This window comes from Myotis nattereri, assembly GCF_964212035.1.
Source record: "Myotis nattereri genome assembly, chromosome: 5".
Classification (NCBI taxonomy): domain Eukaryota; kingdom Metazoa; phylum Chordata; class Mammalia; order Chiroptera; family Vespertilionidae; genus Myotis; species Myotis nattereri.
This window is the reverse complement of record NC_138080.1, coordinates 75,808,212-75,828,621: the sequence shown is the minus strand read 5'-3', so window position 1 is coordinate 75,828,621 and position 20,410 is coordinate 75,808,212. Positions and strand designations below refer to the sequence as shown.

General features: G+C 40.3%; 2 protein-coding genes across 2 annotated transcripts in view; one reads left to right on the top strand and one right to left on the bottom strand.

The window, feature by feature from the left end:
• The window catches only part of AFF4 (ALF transcription elongation factor 4), an 86,934-nt gene extending 76,651 nt beyond the window's left edge, over positions 1-10,283 (top strand). The window contains exons 19-22 of the mRNA XM_081092634.1: positions 1,038-1,131; positions 1,941-1,984; positions 3,473-3,693; positions 8,500-10,283. Coding sequence (XP_080948760.1) covers positions 1,038-1,131; positions 1,941-1,984; positions 3,473-3,693; positions 8,500-8,627 — 487 coding nt within the window. The 3' untranslated portion in view covers positions 8,628-10,283. The remainder of the gene's footprint in view (positions 1-1,037; positions 1,132-1,940; positions 1,985-3,472; positions 3,694-8,499) is intronic.
• Positions 10,284-16,089: 5,806 nt separating this feature from the next.
• LEAP2 (liver enriched antimicrobial peptide 2) lies at positions 16,090-16,815 on the bottom strand (the record flags this gene model as incomplete). The annotated part of the gene is made up of 3 exons (XM_081091886.1): positions 16,090-16,126; positions 16,432-16,571; positions 16,759-16,815. The coding sequence occupies 3 exons, from the start codon at positions 16,813-16,815 to the stop codon at positions 16,090-16,092; spliced, it is 234 nt and encodes a 77-aa protein (XP_080948012.1).
• Between the last annotated feature and the right edge of the window lie 3,595 nt (positions 16,816-20,410).

Here is a 20,410-nt window from a genome sequence, read left to right as displayed (position 1 = left end):
TGTTTAGTTTTCTCAGAATAAAGAAAGTGGTTTGTTTGCTTTTATTTCAGGGAGATGTAGCAGTTCATTTGTTACAGTTACTTATCTGGCACTATGTTTAACAGCTGGGAATATAGCTGTGTATAGAACTGACATGGTCCTCTTTATCATAGTGTCTGTCTGCTGTGAGGAGACAGACATTAATCAAATAATCACAACTATATGAATTAAGTAGTTTGAAAGAAAAGTATATGTAATGGAAAGAGTAGAGTACAGGGAGACCTAGTCTTTAGGTAGAGGGAACATATGTAAGGGCTGAATAGTGGAAAGAAACTGGAAACTACAGAAGAAGCAAAAGAAGACCAGTGAGCCTTAGCTGGTTTCCCTCAGTGGATAGAATGTAGGCCTGCAACTGAAGGAGCCTGGGTTTGATTCCGGACAGGGGCATATACCTTGGTTGCAGACTCGATTCCCTGGCCCTTGTTCGGGGCATAGGTGGGAGGCAACTAATTGATATGTCTCTCTCACATTGATGTTTCTCTCTTTCTGTCTCTCCCCCTCCCTTCTACTCTCTAAAAATCAATGGAAAAATATCCTTGGATGAGGATTAACAAACAAAAAAAAAGACCAGTGAGAAGTGAAAGTGACTGAAACCATGTTAAGGCTTATATGTATTTCCTCAGAGTTGTAATATTTATAGTTGAGTTTCCTAGTTTTTGTTGTTTAATTTTAGATTACTTAGAATTTGATCTATTGAGTCTGCCCCTCAATTTTTAAGTGCATATGTTACAATGACATGTTGGGTCCTGTGGGTGAGGTTTTAATTTTTGAATGTCAGCAAGTAGGAAGCTAGCCCTAGGTATCTTTCCCTTCCTTCTCCTTTCGAGGGCATGTGTCAAAACTATCTTTTGGTTTTGCCTAAGAGTTAGTGCTGTTGACTTTATGCCTTGGTCTGCTCATATGAGCCAATTCTATACTCTTGCACATGATTCAAAGCTTGTACAGATGAGGCCAGAGTGTATTGTTCTGTAAATAAACTGCCCTTTTCCATTGATTAGCCTGAGATGCCAGTCTCTGCTGTACCTGAGGCTATTCAAACTGAAGAAGGAAAATGCTCTGAAGTACTCAAAGACATTGACAGAGCACCTGAAGGTAAGTGTGCCAAAGAGGAGGGTCCATTTGCCAGGAGACAAAATTTATAGTCTTCTATCCCTACTCCAGAAGTGCCCTCATGTTTTACCTGCCATGGCAAGGGAGGAGCTACTAATTGGGAACTTCCAAATAAGTTTGAGGTTTCATGTAAGTTTTTAAATGCACATATATCTGATTGTAGAACCTATGTAGCATTATTCAGTAGCTCTTAACATTTCATTAGATGTAGGCTATTTTTATCATGAAACCTAATTTATACTTGTAAAATGGTCTCTTGTTTTTACTACCATCTTTCCTTAGACGACTTATAGTTTTCTAAAATGTCTTCGTTATTTCCTTTACTAGAAACACATAAATCTTCCTCAAATTCTGCCCTAATTATGATTTGGAACCCTTCAGTAGCTTACCATTGCCTCCAGGATCAAGCCCAAGTTTTTTACCTGACGTATAAGGTCCTCAAGATCTTTCTCTCTCTTGTTCCTCATCTAAACCTGTGCTCCAGGTTAACTTTATGGGTCTCATACATTATCTTTTCTGCAGCCTTTGCATGTGTAATGACTCCCATCTCCCTTCTTCTTTGTCAGTCTCTTACTCGTTCGTTGTGTCTCACTTAAGTCCTGCAGAACACTCCAGCTCTTACCTATAACTTCTTTCTATTGACATTTACACACACACACACACATTTTGGTTTTTAATTTCCAAGGCTTCTTAAGATCAGTTCTGGCCCCGTGCTTGAATATATTTAGTACTTTATAAGTAGTGTTGTTGTTTTTTAAATTTTTGTTAAGTACATTTTATTTTCTCCACAGAATTCTTATAATAATTCTCAAGCACCATCACCTGGCTTGGGAAGGTAGGTCTATTTTATTCTATAAAATATTATTTGTGACAAGTTTATTTTTATATAAAAGTGGAATGGTTAGGGTCTAATTTCCAAAAATGATAAGATGACAACCTTTTAAAAAATGAAAACCATCTCTAATTAAGTATTTTTAAATATTTTATCTTTTTTATAAATTGAAATAGGATAATAAACATAATCTTACAAAGATTAGAGAGGAGGAGACATTTCACCTGCAGAAATCTGAGTTATTTTACAGCACTTTAACTCTTTTCACAGGTTGATTTCTGTAACTACTTGGGTTTATATCACAGTGGGTTTATCTTTACTAAAGTCTCGACAATGCCAGAATTTAATAATCGAGGCATGATTGTGGTTTCTCCTCCACCTCCACATCACTTTATCCCACTCTCCCCCCAAAAGGGGAAAAATATATAAATCTTCTTTTTTTGGGGATAAGTTTATTCACTTAGTATGTTTATGTTAATTGACATTTTATCTCTGCCCTTATGTATTATCTTAACCAAATTATAGTGCCAAAAGTGCAGATAAAAATTTTTCTTTTTTTAAAACAATTTTTTAAAAGTTCTCACCTGAGGATATGTTTTTATCTATTTGAGAGAAAGGGGAAGGGAGAGAGAGAAACATCAATCTGAGAGAATCAAGATGAGAGAGAAACATCTATCTGTTGTCTTCTATATGGGGTGTGCCCCAATTGGGGAATGAACCTACAACCCAATATGTGCCCTGAATCGGGAATTGAACCACAACCTATTGGTTTCGGAACGATGTTCAACTAACTGAGCCACACCAGGGCTAGATAAAAATATTCTTAACAAATAGCTCCCCCCACCACCACCTCCAACTTTTGTTTGACTTTTCTTTTTTTATTTATGATCTTGGGCATTTTCACAAATTTTAGTACTAAAATGAACCTGCCAGATTTCAACATGTGTTTTCTAAAAAATATTTAATTGACAGAATCTTGAGATGATTACAGTTGATTGGGAAAGCTGTCTCTTTGTCAGCTCTGAATAACTTGGTTAAACTACAAAAGTACCAGAAATTATGGAATTAAAAATAAGATGTTCCCATTTACTACTGCAATTTTTTTCTTTTGGGTGCTAAATTATTCATTCCACCCAACTTTTCACAAAACAGTTTGAAAAGTACCTAAATATATAATCCCATTGAAAGTGTCAGACTGGGAGTGAGGCAATCTAACTTATGAACTATAGTATTAGCATTTCTTTCCCATCTCTTGTTCTGTTGCCATTTATTAAAACAAAGCATCCAGATAAAATGATAATTCACAGTGGTCTTTAGTGAGTGAAGTACTTATTTAAAAGAAATTGTACTTCCCTAGGAACCCTTCAAGTTTGAAAGAATCTTTAAATTTTAAAAACCTTCATATGGGCTCTTCCTAAAAGCCCGTATTACATTGATTTTGTCATGTTCACTATAACCATATGAATAAATTTCCTGTTTCTTTATGTGTAGCAAAGCTGTTGGGATGCCTTCCCCTGTTTCTCCAAAGCTGTCGCCAGGCAATTCAGGAAATTATTCTTCTGGGGCCAGTAGTGCTTCAGCAAGTGGTTCTTCAGTGACCATTCCACACAGGATCCACCAGATGGCAGCCAGCTATGTTCAGGTTACATCTAATTTCCTCTATGCCACAGAAATTTGGGACCAAGCTGAGCAGCTTTCCAAAGAACAAAAAGGTAGGATGGTCTCTGGAGAAACTTTGAGGGGTGGAATTGTTAAAAGGAACTTTTATGGCCCAGTTAAGTAAGTGTCTGGTCTGCATTTTTAGTTTATCATCTAGTTTATTAGTAGAGTTAATGATAATCAGTTTGCCTTTGTTCTGATATATTAAATGTTGTTCGTACTATAAAAGTAATAAAACAGGATGTTCTGTTCTAGGATGATTAACAGTAAAATTAGCTATAGGATAGGATCGCATCCAGACAACATATACATATTGGATATTATAAGAAAGCATGTTTGTATTAGATTTTTAGGTATATTGTAAGAAACTTCATGTGATGAAAGAGACTACAAAAAGAATAGATTTCTAGCATTTCTTTTGAATTTAATTTTCAATCTTCACATGAGGATATTTTTCCCTTTTTTTTTTTTTTTTTTTTTTTTTGGAGAGTGTGTGGAGGGGGGTGGAGGGGAGAGAAAGAAACATTGAGAGAGAGACGCATCGATTGGTTGCCTCCTGCACGAGCCCCGATCAGGGCAGAGACTGAACCTGCAACCCAGGTATGTGCCTTTGACTGGGAATTGAATCTAAGACCCTTGGTGCTTGGGCCGACACTCTAACTATTGAGCAACCCAGCCAGGGCATCTAGCATTTTATAATATTAGATCATTTGAGGCTTGCACTTCAAGTTTATCTCCCAAATTAAAAACAATGAGAATTATAAAGAATTTAAAGACCTTAAGAAAAAGTACTATATAAATACCATGTTATTTTAGTAGATTTTATTAGTATGTATGTGTGTGAGGCATCTATTCAGATAGATCCTTTGTAAAGAAACACTAAAGTAGCCCTAGCGGGTTTGGCTCATTGGAAAGAGCATCGGCCTGTGGACTGAAGAGTCCCGGGTTCAAGTGAAGGGCATATGCCCAGGTTGCAGGCTCAATCCCCAGTAGGGGGCATGCAGGAGGCAGCCAATGAATGATTCTCTCTCATCATTGGTGTTTCTGTCTCTCTCTCCCTTCCTTTCTGAAATCAATAAAAATATATTAAAAAAAGAAAAAGAAAAAGAGCCGTAACCGATTGGCTCAGTGGATAGAGTGTCGGCCTGCGGACTGAAGGGTCCCAGGTTCGATTCTGGTCAAGGGCATGTACCTTGGTTGCGGGCACATCCCCAGTAGGGGGTGTGCGGGAGGCAGTTGGTCGATGTTTCTCTCTCATCGATGTTTCTAACTCTCTATCCCTCTTCCTTCCTCTCTGTAAAAAAATCAATAAAATATATTTTTTTAAAAAAAGAAATACTAAAGTAGTCAATCAGGTGTCCTTTTGTCACAACGTACATTTGAATACTGATAGTATGAACAGATAATCAGATGAAAATGAAAGATTCCTATCCCTAAAGAGGGGTGTGACAGATCAATGGAAGGGGAACCTCAATATTTAACAAAGTTGTGTTTTTAATGTGTTTCTAATATTTTAAATATTGTCAGTACTGCTCAGGAAAGGTTACAAATCTGAAATTTTTCAGTCACACCCCTACTTTACTTTTTTAAAAAAATATATTTTTATTGATTTCAGAGAGGAAGGGAGAGGGAGAGAGAGATAGAAACATCAATGATGGATCGGCTGCCTTCTGCATGGGATTGAACCCGTAACCCGGGCATGTGCCCTGGCCGGTAATCGAACCGTGACCTCCTGTTCTTAGGTCAACACTCAACCACTGAGCCACGCCGGCTGGCACCCCAGCTTTACTTTCTGTTCCTCTCCCTGGTGTGAGTTTGTAGCCTCTTTCTTCCTTTCCTTTTCTTCCTTTGTCCCCTTTTTGCATGGTAGTTTTCCACCATTGACTAAAGCAGTGGTTCTCAACCTTCCTAATGCCGCGACCCTTTAATACAAGTTCCTCATGTTGTGGTGACCCCCAATTTCATTGTTACAAATTGAACATAATTAAAGCATAGTGATTAATCACAAAAACAATATGTAATTATATATGTGTTTTCTGATGGGCGACCCCTGTGAAAAGGTCGTTCGACCCCCAAAGGGCTCACGACCCACAGGTTGAGAACCGCTGGACTAAAGGAAACAGCTTCAACAACACAACATTTTGCTAACATGTTCCATCTTTCCTTGCCCCTCATTCTTTTCCTGGAGTATTTTAAAGCAAATACCCATGCCGGGGTTCTTGTTCCAGTATCAAGAGTCCAGAGACAAGCATAATTTTGAAAGGCATTTGGGAGTTAGAGGAGCTTAGCTTAAAGGAAACTAAGATCTAAGGTCTAAGTTCTTAAAGTCTAAGGTCTAAAAGGTCTCCTTGTCTCAGGACCCCATGCTTTTTATTAACACAAATTGTCCTGAGGTGAGGCAGAGATATACACTTCAAAAGGTCAGGGTTTCATACAGAGTCCATTGTCAGAATGGGGGAATTAGCCTACGGCTGTTCAGGTGTTTGGCCAGTAGGAGGCAATAACATGTAGATTAAGATGCCCTTTAGCTGTCTGGCAGCCAAGCAATAATCCCTTTTCAGGTTTGGGGAAATGCCCTCAGCCATTCCCAGATGCAGCCCTGCTGTCACGCTGGAATTGGTTTCCGGCATATCCAATTATGACATTGCACCTAAATACTTTGATATATATCTTTAGGTGATAGACTTTTCAAAAACATGATCACCATGCCTTTATCACAGCCACCCAAATTAATAATAATTACTTTAAATCATCTTCTATCTAGTCTACCATCAGATTTTTCTGTTATCTCAAATATGCCCCGTTTTTAACAATGGGATTTGGTTTAGGCAGGATCTAAACATTCATTGATCAGTCTCAAGTATTTTGTTTTGGATTTTGGTCATGTCATTGATGTCAAGGAGAAACTGGGCCATAGACTGTTATCATATTCTGGGTTTGACTGATTGCTTTCTTATGGTATCATTTAGTTTGCTCTTCTCTGTCCCCTTTATTTCCTTCATACTGATAGTTACATCTGTTTTTTTTCTTTTTCCTAATCCTCACCCAAGGATATGTTCACATTGATTTTAAAGAGAGTGGAAGGGAGTAGGAGAGATAGAGAGTGAGTGAGAAACATCGGTGTGAGAGAAACATCGATCAGTTGCCTCCTGCATGTGCCCTAAGCGGGGATCAAATCCACAACCTGGCTATGTACCCTCACAGGGAATTGAACCTGCGACCTACACAGGATGATGCTCAACCAATGATGCTCAACACATTGGCCAGGGCTGATAGTTATATCTTGAGGCTTGATTAGTTAGACTTGAGTTTATTATTTTATTTTGAGTTTATTATTTTAGATAAGAATGTTTCATAGTTGGCACTCTAGATTTTCTATTACATCATAGTATAAGGTGTGCAATGATTATCTCTTTTCTAGTGATAATAAGATCTGACTATTGATTCATTTATATGGTATCAGCCTGACTCAGTTTAATGTAAGATTCCCTGTTAATCTTTAACTTGATGCTTTTAGCACTCATTCATGATCACTACTTATATTTATTAAAATGCATCAGGAATTTTCTGTTCTGATATTCCTGCTACATTAATTAGCTGGAATTCTATAAAGAGGACCCTTTTCTTCTCAACTATTTAATTACTTCTTGCCTTATTTAAGTAGGCTGAGAGCTTTATCGTGAGAATGACCCCTTTTTCTGTGCATATATATCAACTGTCTTTGTTGTCTGAGTCCTACATCCCTTTATCTTCTCCCAAAATTGCATTGGGATCAAATGTTAGGATACTGTTTTACTCTCCTCCTCTCTACACCCACCTCACATGTACATCAGCCTGTATTTGTTCACATAGGAAGAATCCTTTTATTTCTGTCCCTTATATTTTTAAACTACTGTCTATAACATGGGATGTTGCATGGCATATGATTACAGCAGAAAGGTTGGATACAGGCTGTCAAAAGTGTCTAAACCTTACGGGGCGCCCTACCCAGTTTGGCTCAGTAGATAGAGCATCAGCCTTCGGACCGAAGGATTCCGGGTTTGATTCCAGTCAAGGGCACGTACCTCGGTTGCAGGCTTGATCCTCGGCCCTGGTCTAGGAGGCAGCCAATCAATGTGACATTGGTGTTTATCTCTCTCTCTGCCTCTCCCCCTCCCTTCCACTCTCCCTAAAAATCAATGGAAAAATTTCCTTGGGTGAGGATTAACAAAATAAAAATAGAAATAAATAAGCTTCACAGGAGCTCTTACCGGGAAACATGCTTCTTATACAAAAACAGTACACAGAGATTGTTTTTGAGTAATAATAGCACATTGTGGTACTAGGTCTCTATTCTAATAATGTTTACTGCATACTAACAATTTATAATTTCCATCAGTGAAATTCTGCTTACTTATATAACACTTAATTCCTGATCATACAGTTCTTTTAAATATTTTGTGACTTAGGGGAAATATAACTTGAGACTATGGGATGGCTTGTTCTAAGACATGGAGAGTTATTTTAGTTTAACACATTGTTTGCGGGTAGTTTTTTATCACGCGCTAACAGGTGGCGCGGGCCATTTTTGCTAATTTTTTCCACAAATGGCAACGTTCAGTAAAATTACGATAACTTTAGTTTACGTATTTATACGTTACCCGCATTCTACCGCTAGTCTATAAAAAACATATTAATACGTGTCCCGTGCTCTACTACACTGGTAGAACGTATAAATACGTAAAACCTATAAATACGTTTCCCGCATACAATGTGTTAAGAGGGTGTGTTTTTTTACTTCATATGAATACTATTTTACAGTCTAGACTAAAAATTTTAAAGCAATGTACATCATTTAATGAGTGTTTTTCATTTTCTAGAATTCTTTGCTGAACTGGATAAAGTAATGGGCCCTCTCATCTTTAACGCAAGCATCATGACAGACCTAGTTCGTTACACCCGGCAGGGACTGCACTGGCTTCGCCAGGATGCCAAGTTGATATCTTGAACTGAACACATTCTTGTTGCCTCTGATTCTCTCCACAACACTGTGTTACATCATGAAGGAAAACTGCCATAACATGCCACCTAGTCAACACTAAGAATGAGGAATGGTGTTCTCCTCCCTTGTTCATGTGTTATTGTTTTTTATAGCCCAAAGCCATCATGCCAGTTGACCCTGTCAATATTCCCAATATGAAAAATTATTTAAATGCTTTTAAATCTGCAGCATATTGATAAGATGGTTTCGGTGATCTTTATTAATAAGATTGAAATTCCAATTGCAATTCTTAAGTAATCAAAATTTTATTTATTTTAATTTTTTTAATTTAAGATCCCACATTGGGGCTAGTTTAAAACTTCATTATTTCTGCCTATAAATTTATCCTGTTAAATATTTAGCATAAATGTAATGTAGGCATTTTTATTTATATACTTGGGGAGCTTTGTTACCAATTAATGTCTTTTTGTGGTCGCTCTTCTAAGAGTAACAGTTGGTTCATCTAAAATATGGACATGTTCTTTCTATACCTACTACCTGATAATATTTCAAATATTAACTACAATTTTATTAATGCAGAATTTATACTTAATATTAAGGATATTCTACATATGAAAATCACTTAAATATGAGAAGATAGCATTCTACATGGGTATAAAATATGTCTGATTTGGTATGCATTATTTCAAGAACTGTGAACATGTGTTGATAACACTAATAATCACAAGGTGACTACAACTTGCATTTAATGCATTACAGAAGAGGGCAGGCAGACTTTCTAGGAGAAGCATATCAAATGAAGGGTTTTATAAAAGGACAATCTTGAACTTTATGGATTTTACTAAAACCATGTGGTGGTGGTGGTGGTGGGTTTGTTTTTTTGTGCTAATTATTAAAATTTAAATAGTGTAAGTTACTGTTGAGCAAAGGATGATCCAACTCCTGAAAGTTGCTGCCTATATCTTTTTCATTAATGATATTTAAAGGGTAAAATCTCTCTCAGAATTCTTATATAAATATTCTTCCACACTAGATTGTGATGCTCTGATAGGAGCATGCAGTGACTGATACAGGAATGGGCTAGAGCTTTGGTGTCTGTGCTTTTGTTATACAACTTAGAGTTCTAATGCCTGATGTAGAGATGATGAATTTCTCCTTTTAAACCTGTTTTGTAATTAGTCCCTTTGTATTATGAAGGCCCTCATCAATTATATATGTTTCTGATAGGATCAGAAAATTCACACTAGAAAAGTACCTAACTTGGTTCAATGTGAGCTCTTGGGAAGGGGTGGGGAGTAGGGGTATTGCTTAAGAAGCCAGCTCTATAAGAGTTGTACCTTTTCCTATAAGGTGCATATAAGAGTCAAAGGTGAGAAATATTTCCTCTATCTTGTTTTAGTGCCCCTATCATGTCTGGTGTGCCTTAAATCTTACCTTTAAATGAAGACTCTGGACTGTTTACAGATGAAGTTTTATACTAGGACCAGATCACCCATATGGTTGATCACCTGCAGTAACAATGTTAAATTCTCTCTTCTTTTACACCTTTAGGGTCACATAAAGGATTAATTATTTCAGAAAAGCTAATGCTTTTGTACATGACTTAGTCAAACCTATTGGGTAATGCTGTTTCAAAAAATAGTTTGTCCTTCTCCCCATTCTAAAAATGAATCCACCCAGTCAGAAAAAAAGGATTATCCTGATATTTATAGATAATTGCTAAGGCTTGAAATGGGAAAGAAGGGATAGAAAATCTCCAAGCCCAGTGGTGCAGTGAATTCTGTTTTCGAGTCTCTTTTACACTTATTTCTGAAGCTAGAGAACTTTCATTGTCCTGTGGCTTCATATTTCTAGAGCTGCTTAACTGTTTTGTACCTCAAGTTGTTTCTGCACATCCTTGAAGAATGATATCTATAAATTGCGTTGACCACCTTTTTCCCTTGGAGAGAGAAATTGCCTCTGATATCTTCATATTTTAGGAACAGTTTTCTTTAAGAGGACAACGTCTCAGTGAGCATGGTAGTTATTCAGTGAGAAACTTTGCCACTGTTAATCCAGTAGACATAGGTCCTGACCTTCTGACTTCTCTGACCCTGATTCCTTTATTTGCAGTGATGTCCTAGAAATGGAAAAGGTATCCTCTGAGCTTTTAGATAGTCAGCAATAGGGGCCTGTGGGCACCTCTGAGTTCCAGTATGTTCTAATCTCTTCTGTGTCCTGAGAGGCAGCAGGAGCGTTTCTAGGGTCACACCAGCGTTTGGTTAAAGCAGAGTTTCCTGCATGTTTTATGGTGCTGCTCTAAGATACTCTTTCTCTAAAAACTGTGTCAATTCTGGGAGAGTGAGTTTGTCAAGCTTTTCACTGTGGTGGGTTTTTCCCACCAGGTAGTAATGGGCAGTGGATCAAAATCCTATCCTAAAGAATTGAATCTTTAAGGTAATGTTCTCTGGAAACACCACTCCTCTCCTGAGCCCATCTCAGAAGTTCTGTCTGCGTCTTCATCGGCTCCAGCACATACTTCGGACTCCTTTACAGGTGACCATTCCTCCTTCCTCAGTAGGTGTCTTCAGTGTTCTTCAACCATTTAAAACTGTATTTGACAAGTGACTAAAAACTTACTTAGTGGTCTGAAACTTGTACTTAATATATAGTTAATTCTAGAAATAGCAACTATTTAAAAACTACTCTGTTGACTGCTCTTTATGACCACACTTGTATGAGTTAGCAGCCTACACCATTGGACTCTCTATAGGCAACCAACCAGCAGATTGCAGTGGATGAAGTTGTTACATAATAGTCTTGGTCAGTCTGGGTTGGGCTATGGGGAACACTTCCTTCCAGCTGATTCTCAAACTTCTACAGTCCAGCCTAGGCCCAGTCTTGCTGGAGAGCATTTTGCCCGCTTCTTGCCTCAGTGCCACCTTTTTCTGGGCGAGTAGCCAAGAACTGACTTTAAAAGTAATGAGTACTTCCAATAAATTTACAGTTATAGTTGCTGAAGAGTGGAGAAGGTTGACCATCACTAATTCAATTCTCCAAAGTAAAAAGCAGTGTGGAGTACCGTGTGTACTTGTCCATACACGCCTGTGCGCTGAGGAGCTTTCGCACTGATGGCTCCTTGGCATCTGGGCTGCACTTTGATACACTTGTGACTTTATTAGATTCACTGTTGTTGTTTTTCATTGTTGTTTCTTTTGAGTAAAGAAAGGTTTAATCAGCTCAGATAGCATCATTTTGTGTTTTATGACAGAAACTTTGCAAAGTTACCTTTTTTTTGAATGAGCTTGCATTGTGAAGCAAGTGCTTGCAAAAGGCACCTGTTCTAAATTAATGTTTTGACTCTATAGAGTTTCAGAGCAGCCAGTGGTCTCTCCAGTCCGAGATGCCTGTGTGCAGAGGAGAGGTAGCTGTGCACTCTTTTAGGTGTGAGGGTATGCAACTTTGGATTTTAAAACTATGTACACATACACACTTTATATATATGTATGTATGTATGTATGAAAACATGAACTTAGTTTGTCAAAAATTGTGTGTTTAGTATTTTAGCTTAGTGCAACTATTTCCACATTATTTATTAAATTGATCTAAGACACTTTCTTGTTGACACCTTGAATAATGTTCAAGGGTGCAATGTGTATTCCTTTTAGATCTTAAAACTTAATTACTATGATTTGTAGTAAATTAACTTTTAAAATATATAGAGCCCTTTGTAGTATAATAGGGCTCTTACAGGGTGGGAAGGATTTTAATTTTCCAGTTGCTAATTGGACAGAATGGCCTCATGTATTTTGAATTATAGTAGTTTGCTTCTGGGTCTCAGGAACATCTACTTGGAATGACTGATTTTAGGCAGATTGTGGTGATGTTTTTTTAAAAACAACAAAACCTAAGAAAATTGGGAAAGCATTTCAAATCCATATAGACTCCTATAACTCGTGTTCCCTAATTAATGTGGAACACAGATTTCATTTCAGGTCATATATCATTGTGTTGGAGAGGCTGATTTTTTTCCAATAATAAATGATATTGCACATTTAAGGTTGCTATTCCATAAGGTAAATAGAAGAGAGAAATATGGAATGACTTGGAATATGTAGTGACGAGAGACCAAATTGGTCATGTTTGTGAGTATATCTTTCACATACTCACTGAAGGAGAAATTCACTTTAGACACCCTGGACCCTAGAACCACGCTGGCAAGTGACAGGAAGCAAGTTATTAATAGTTGGTAAAGCAGATGCTGATTCTATCCAGTCGAACCCTGTGGTTAATTAAAAAGAAGTTACTGTCTCCAGAAAAGGGAAAGGAAAGAATATTTAAGTCTCTTCTTTTTGATAGATTTGGTCACAGAATAAGGCATCAGAATAAAATCTGAACCAAGTCTTGTAGATCTTCAGCATCATAAAATAGCAGCCTAAATCATCATCTTGTAATGGAAGGTGACCTTTGGGAATGTTGCCACTGACCTCTCCTTGCCACCATTGCTCAGCTAAGCGTAAATTGCCATTGCCATTCTTACAAAGAAACAAAAGAGCTCTCTAAATGAGCAAAGCGGGGAGGGAGTGGGGGCTGGAACTCCCAGAAATTCTAGAAATAATTGAGTTTTGACCTCTATCTGCTTCCACGTGGAGTTTCTTTTCAGCTTTTAACCATTGGAATTTTCTACCTGCTTATATTTCTCTCTAGGAAAATATCCCTTTGGAAATGCTGCCTTTCAAATCAATGCCATAATTATCCATACTGTTGAGTTTGTTATAGCTGTTCAAGAAGTGTCCCTGTTTTACAGTTTTATGCACACACCTGGCAAATCATTGACATGAGCATTCAACAGTACTGGGGTTGGGTTAGGGTGGGGCTCACCAACAGAGCTGGCCCAAGTGGCAGCGCCTGAAAAGGCGCCACTGTTGACCAGATGTGGGGTGGTAAGCACAGTTGGGGAAAATCCTATCTAGCCTCTAGCCTCCGTTAGAATGGTTTTAAGAAATTTTATATATGGAGGATGGAAATGCTTATATATTTATTGAAAGTCCTTTTATTTGAAATTAAAATTATTTGGCTAATAATGGTTTGATATCCAGGGAGGGTTTTGGAGGGGAGGTGTTGCCGCTGATAAATTAGAAGGCTTGTTGATTCTACAGAAAGGTACTGTTAGTGTCTGTTGGATGCCGTTGTTTTGTACATGAACCAGATCTTTGTTTTACATTTCTTTTATCCAAAATATTTAGGCATCTGACATTTTCAACCAAAATTTCAATTATATACTGTGATTTTTATTTGTTGCAATATGTCAAAATTTCAGAGGTACTTTGGGGTTCAAAAGCTAGGATTTCTAAGTCAGTATGTGCATTTCACATAATAAAGCTGTTAATGGTGAGCAAAGTATTATATACTAACTAGATTTTTCCACATCTGTATAGTATATTATATGTATTTTGTGGTATTGAGATTATAGAAAGTTTAGAGTGTCAAACATGCGTTTAATGTGTATTTTTAAACAAATTTATGGCAATTAAAATATTTGGAGACAAGGGTATCACATTTCAATTTGTAAAGATCTTTTTAACTCTACTGTGTCATTAAGATGCTTTGTATAATGCCAAACCATAGCTGGAGAAACTAAGTTTAATAAATATCAAATAGATTTTCTGTATTAAAGTTTATAAACTGTCAATTCTCAGTTTACCCTTTATATGTAATTTCTGTTTTGTGTTTTAGGGCCCAGTACTACTTTTCTTTAAAAGTCTGGTTCTATTAGTCCAGGTCTCATTTTCCCATTACAGAAATTCTGCACTTTTGCTAGCCATGGGTCCCTTTGCATAGATCAGAATTCACCTTGCACTAACAGAAATCTCAGACAAACCCTTTTCGCTGTTTCTGTGCCTTGGACTTTTATTGTTTTACTAGCGGCTCAGTGCACGAATTCATGCACCTTGAAAGGAACTATGGGCCACGAGGCTGCAGTGGGCATAGGGGCTGGTCTTGGCCCATCCTCTGCACCCTTGCCAGGCCCCTGATCCCCCTATCTGCTGGCAGTCCTGCTTCCACTGCCGCAGCTCCCACTTGCTGATGGCACCAGCCTGGCTTGCACCTGCTAACAGCATCGAGTGATTGGGGCCAGTGCCAGCAGTGGGTGGGAGGGGGCCAGCCCTGTCAGTGGGTGAGAGCGGCAGCTGCTGCCCCAATCACCCCTCAGGAGCAGGGGGAGGTGGAGAAGCCCTCACGGGCGATCAGGGACGCGCCACTTCCACCCGCTGATGGCCCCAAGCAATCAGGACTGGTGGCTTTGGCGCTTGCTGCAGTGCAAGCAGGGCCGGTGCCAGCAGCAGGTGAGAGTGATGGGTGCGATTGCGGCACATGGGAGCAAAGAATTTTCAGTAACCACCAGAGGCACTCCCCCGTGACAGTGACTGGTACCCCACCTTGGTCTGGCACCCTCACTTACCTGCCTCACCATCCCATCACAGCCAATGCCTGCCATGTTCCACGCACACTCCTTGGTGGTCAGCGCATGTCATAGTGACCGGTTGTTTGATTGTTCCACCGTTCGGTCTATTTGCATATTAGCCTTTTATTATATAGGATTTAGCTAGATTTTCTTTCATTTCTGCCTTCTGTTCAGTCACAAACTTGGGCACATCATCAGGTAGCCAGTGCCAGCATTGCCCATTTTTGGCACCTTACTGAAGAGTTCTTGTACGGGGAATGAAGGGCTAGGATCCAGGACCACAGCTTAGGAACTTGCTGATCACATAGCTATTACTAATCTGGTGCCTGTAGCTTGCCACCTTGTTCATTTTGGGTTTTTTTATTTGTTTTTGTTTTTTTTAGAGGGAGAGAAAGAAACATCAGTGTGAGAGAAAAACATCACTCCGCTGTCTCTTGCATGCACCCCAACTGGGGATCGAACTTGCAACATGGGCATATGCCCTGACCAGGAATTGTGACCTTTTAGTGCATGGTTGACACTCAACCAATGAGCCACACTGGCCAAGGCATGTTATTTATTTCTTGAAAAAAGGTTAACTCTCACTACTTTTGTTGCTACTCACTGCCAACTTTCAGGGTTGAGAAGTAACACATCATCACTTCTCAGCTTTTTGGCTAAGATCCAAGTGTGAACAGTAACAACACATGATTATCAGGCAATGCTGGGGTATTTTTTCTAGAGTATACAAAGTGACCCTTCTTCCACTCAAAGGCTTAAATTTCAGACTGCCAAATTTTCAAATTTGAGACCTTTAATAATATACATAGAAAAATAAACTCTAAATTGACAAGTTTAGTTATGCTCATCTAAATAACATTCTAAGAAGAAACGGAGACGAATTTAAAGCATAATCTGTCTTTAAATATTAAAAACACAAGATTGCTTCCCTAAAGTGTCTCCAGCCAATATGCAGTCAATCAATATTCCATAGAACGGAGCATTGTAGGTGAGTGCTGTTCCTCTTTTTCCCTCGTATGTCCATCATTCCTGGGCCACACTTAGGGAACAGCGTCTCTTTCTAAGGGAAAAGAAAAGGTGGTTTTTAAGATAAAGAATAAAGATAGCAGTGCCCAGAGCCAATTCTGTTTCCTTCCTCTGGTTTGAGCTATCCAAGCTCAGGGAGGACTGCAGAGAAGAAAGGCACCGCTCTTTCATGGCACCTGTGTAACTGTCCTTGGCTCTTAACTCCTGAGGGATTCGCCAAGGAGCTCCCAGCCTCAAGTCCTCCATCCCAACTTTATTCTTAGGTCTGTGATTGTGCTGATCTCTGCCCAGCTTCCCAGGCCTCTTTGGCTCAGCCCTGCTCCCACGTTTGTGGCGTACCTGCATAGCCTGGTGATGCACTCGGAATCATCCCGGCAGGAGGCTCCAATGGGCCTGAGGGAAACCCCTCTCCAAAATGGTGTCATTCTCCGCAGCCTTCTCTTTGCTGAACTCAGTTCCGATATTGGGGAGCCATCTATCTGTGGGGCAAAGACAAATTCACCTCAGGTGTGGAAGGGTTGACACCCTGCTGAACATCTTGGAGGAATTGTCATTCCCAGGATGCTGCAGACTGAGTGCAGAAGAATCATTCCTCAGGATGGAGTCTGGATCTTGGGCTCTGCTTACAGTGCCACCGTCCCCGCACGCCCACATTCGTATCCTTACCTGGCCCAACAGTAACAGGCAGATCATGAGCACTGCAAAGAGTTTAAGGTGCCACATCTTGACACGGAGTGTTGGAGCCTGAAAGCCAGGGACAGTTCCCACCTTTATAGACTGAAATGTGCCTCGTTTATGGATGCCAGGTGGGATGGGGGCAAAGTTTATTTTTGCAATCAGGATTGATTTAATAAGTTAATGTCTACCAGAGGAATGTGCTCAAGGCCTGCCTTTCAGGCACGTTGTATTTACTGATCTCTCATCTGGACTTTGAGTGATTATGTTGGCTGCTTGGACCCTTTCACCCATTTTAGCAAAAGTCAGCACTACCCTTCCCTGTGAAAGCCACGTGAAGACATTGAGGGAGGCCAGGCACCTAGCCATATTTTGATTCCGAAATAGCTCAGTGAGATCATTTATATCAAAATAGAATTCTAATAATGAGGTCTTCAGAAATAGCGCTGACCCCTTTCAGTCTTGTCTAGGAAAGAGGCACTGAGCTATTGTGTTATAGGCAATTGGATAATGCCCCCATCTCCCTACTGTGGGAGGATGCTTTGGCAAGCAGGGTCCACAATGCCCCAGTCCCTCATTTATGTAGATTGACTGTCACCCTAATTCTCTGCCCCAGATCATCTTCCCGGAAGAATAGAGACCCAGCTGTGGAAAGTTCAAAATCTTGTCTACCTGCCCTCGCCTGGGGGTAAGGCCATCAGGACTGATGTGGGACTTATGTGAACCACAGGTGACTCGAATGAATGAGTATAGGTTGATGTCTTGTTTATTCTGTGAATGAGTTGGGAGCGAGGGCTCCTGAACTTGTGTGGTGGTGATAAATCACACTGCAAAGCCTTGAGTTATGGACTTCCCTCCCAAGAGGCCACTGGGGCCTCCTAAAGAGCATGTCCTTCTTGCAGCCTCAGGGAAGCAGGTCTAAGCTGAGCTGTCTCCAAAGCCCAAAGTAGGAACTGCTGCTGGCTTCTCGGGGCAACCATGAGTAGCTATGGGTACTCATTAAATGACATGGGCATTTTAATACATTTGGGGGCCAAGATGTGAATTCTGAGTATAGAGATTGGTAGGACTTTAGATTTACATGTGACCTAGAAAGGTTAGCCAACAAGACAAATGCAATAAGATTTCTTCTCTGCCTGGTGTCTTTGTGAAAAGTTTGCTGGTATCTGTTTCCAAGGCCCTTCTCATCTTCAGAGGTTGGATATTTGGTAAGAACCTTCCTGTTCTCCGAGGAAAAGAGGAGGAGATGCAGCACAGCTGAAGGTGAAACAGAAGGTCGCCAATCCTCTTGCCAAGGGAGCGGAGGGTGGTATGGTGGACCTCAAAGCTGGGTGGGGTAGGCTGTGACCACAGCTGTCTGTACTGGTTCCAGGCCTAGAAGGAGACACCACTGCTTGTACTTTCAGAAACACTGAGAAGCAGATCTCTGCTAAACTCAGCTAACCAGTTCTGCGAGTTTGTGACCAGTTAGCTGCTCCTTCCCTTTACTCCGGGTGACCTCAGGTAGGGGCTTAACTAGGAACTTTGTAGGGTGGGGAAGAGGCTACGTGGTGACCTAGTGAACATTGGGTAAGAACAAATGTGATTAGATAAGCAAAAGACTGAGCAACGTGATGTCCTAGAGCCAGTCGGGTCTGTGGACTCAGTGCCAGGCTCCCCTTTATCAGCCTGGAGTGATGTGCCAAATGGGATTTGGAACCTGCTCATTCCAAAGATGGGTACTTTCTCCTAATCCTCCATTTCTGCCTTCCTGTACTCCAAGCAAAATCAAATTAAAAAATTTAAAAATTTTTTAAATGTCACAGGCTCCCTGCAATCAAGTATTTCGCTGAATAAAGTACATAACTACATGTGCCTCCCTCCAGGGAAAGGCTTAAGCAGCCTCTAACAATTTCAGCTGTAAGAAGAGTGCTTGGCTGGGAGGCAGGAGTGGGGTCTTGGTAGGGTAACTGACCACAGGCCAGCCCAGCCCCTCTTTGGGCTTTAGTCTCTGTTCTGTCCATGAGATGGGAGGAGATCCCTGAGGCCTCTCAGGCACTGACATTTGGGGGTTCATGTGATTAATTTACAAGAAGAAATTGAGACTGAATCATTGATCGTTTATAGCATGGATAACTCTGAACACAGCTCCCAGGGATTTCCTGCTTTGGAGGTAGGCGCCTGGGATGAAATGAGGAAGAGGGTGTAGGACACAAACAGATGTTTGAACATTTTAGGAGGAGAGATCATTAGGGCTTAACAGTAACTGGAAACTTTTGTGCTGTCCCCGAGCAGGAGGGGCCTAATAAAAAACGACTTTCCTGAAACAGAAAAACTTTTCTAGGTGAAATTTCAACAAAGGGTCAAAATGTATTCGCTTTTTTGCTGGCTGGAATTGGCAGGGTTCTGTGCCTGCACTAGGCAAACCTGTATCTCCAGGACTGTTGTTGGCCAACTGAAGAGTTCCCATTCTGCTGCCCAGAAATGAATGCCTTTGTTGGGGGTAGGTGCACTGCTGGGGGAAAGAAGGGCAAAATGAACAACTAACTGGCTGTGCCCCCAGCGGCAGGTGAAGGAGCTGCACGAAGGCTGGAGGGGACAGGTGGGTGGGTTATAGATACTGAGGCCCACAGTAGTGGTTCCTCTTCCTTAAGATACTTTACCCAAGTTTTCCTTTTCTTTATGGATTTCTACAAATAGTCCTTAAAATGATCCCAGATCCCAAATCATGTACAGGAGCACTGAGCTATGACAACTCACCACATTCAGCCACCACCACCCCAGCGCCCTGCTACAGAGCTTTGTGCCTCCAAGTTTAGAGAGGCAGCTCTTTAATAAGAGACGGGCTTAAAAGCAGCCTTTCACAGTTTTATCTAAAAGCAGAAGCTCAGCCTATATAGGGCTTACAGCAAGGGCTTCTTAGGGTACTCCTGAGATAAAAAGGATTCAGACCAACAGGCTCAGTGCTGGGAAAGGGCAAGCTTGATTTGAGCTGGTACCTCCAAAGGAGTCAAAGAAAGTCTTAGGGTAAAATGAAGCCAAGAATGCCTTGACTGGTGTGGCTCACTTGGTTGAGCATCGTCCCATGCACCCAGAGGTTGCCAGTTTGATTCTCAGTAGGGGCATATACCCAGGTTGCAGGCTCCATACCTGGTAGGGGCGTGCAGGAAGCAGCCAATTGTTTCTCTCATCGATGTTTCTCTTCTCCCTCTCCTTTCCTCTCTCTAAAATAAAAACATATTTTAAAAAAATGAAGCCCAGAAGGTGGGAAAGGGTGGCCATCTCCCCTAGGAAGCTTGGGGCTAAAACCAGAGAGGGAGAGAGATTCATGAATGGCAGTGGTCCTCCCCTGGTGCATGCATCTGTTGAAACGATGCAAAGTTATGGATGGGTATATTTACATCTTCAGGTCCACAGCTCTCATCATTCTCAAAAAAGTCCACAAGCCAAATATGTAACATCTCAGGCAAGCCCTGAGAATAAATTTGGACAAAGAGCCAAACAGGAAAATTATTAACACATCTGTTTTATGGGCAGCAAGTTCAAAGCTCAGGAATGCAGTTTTCTTGCCTATATCACAGGAAGGAAGCAACAGTAAAAGGGTATGGGCCCAAGTCTGTCACTCAGCCATTCCTCCTTATCCTGCCTCACAATGAATGCAGCT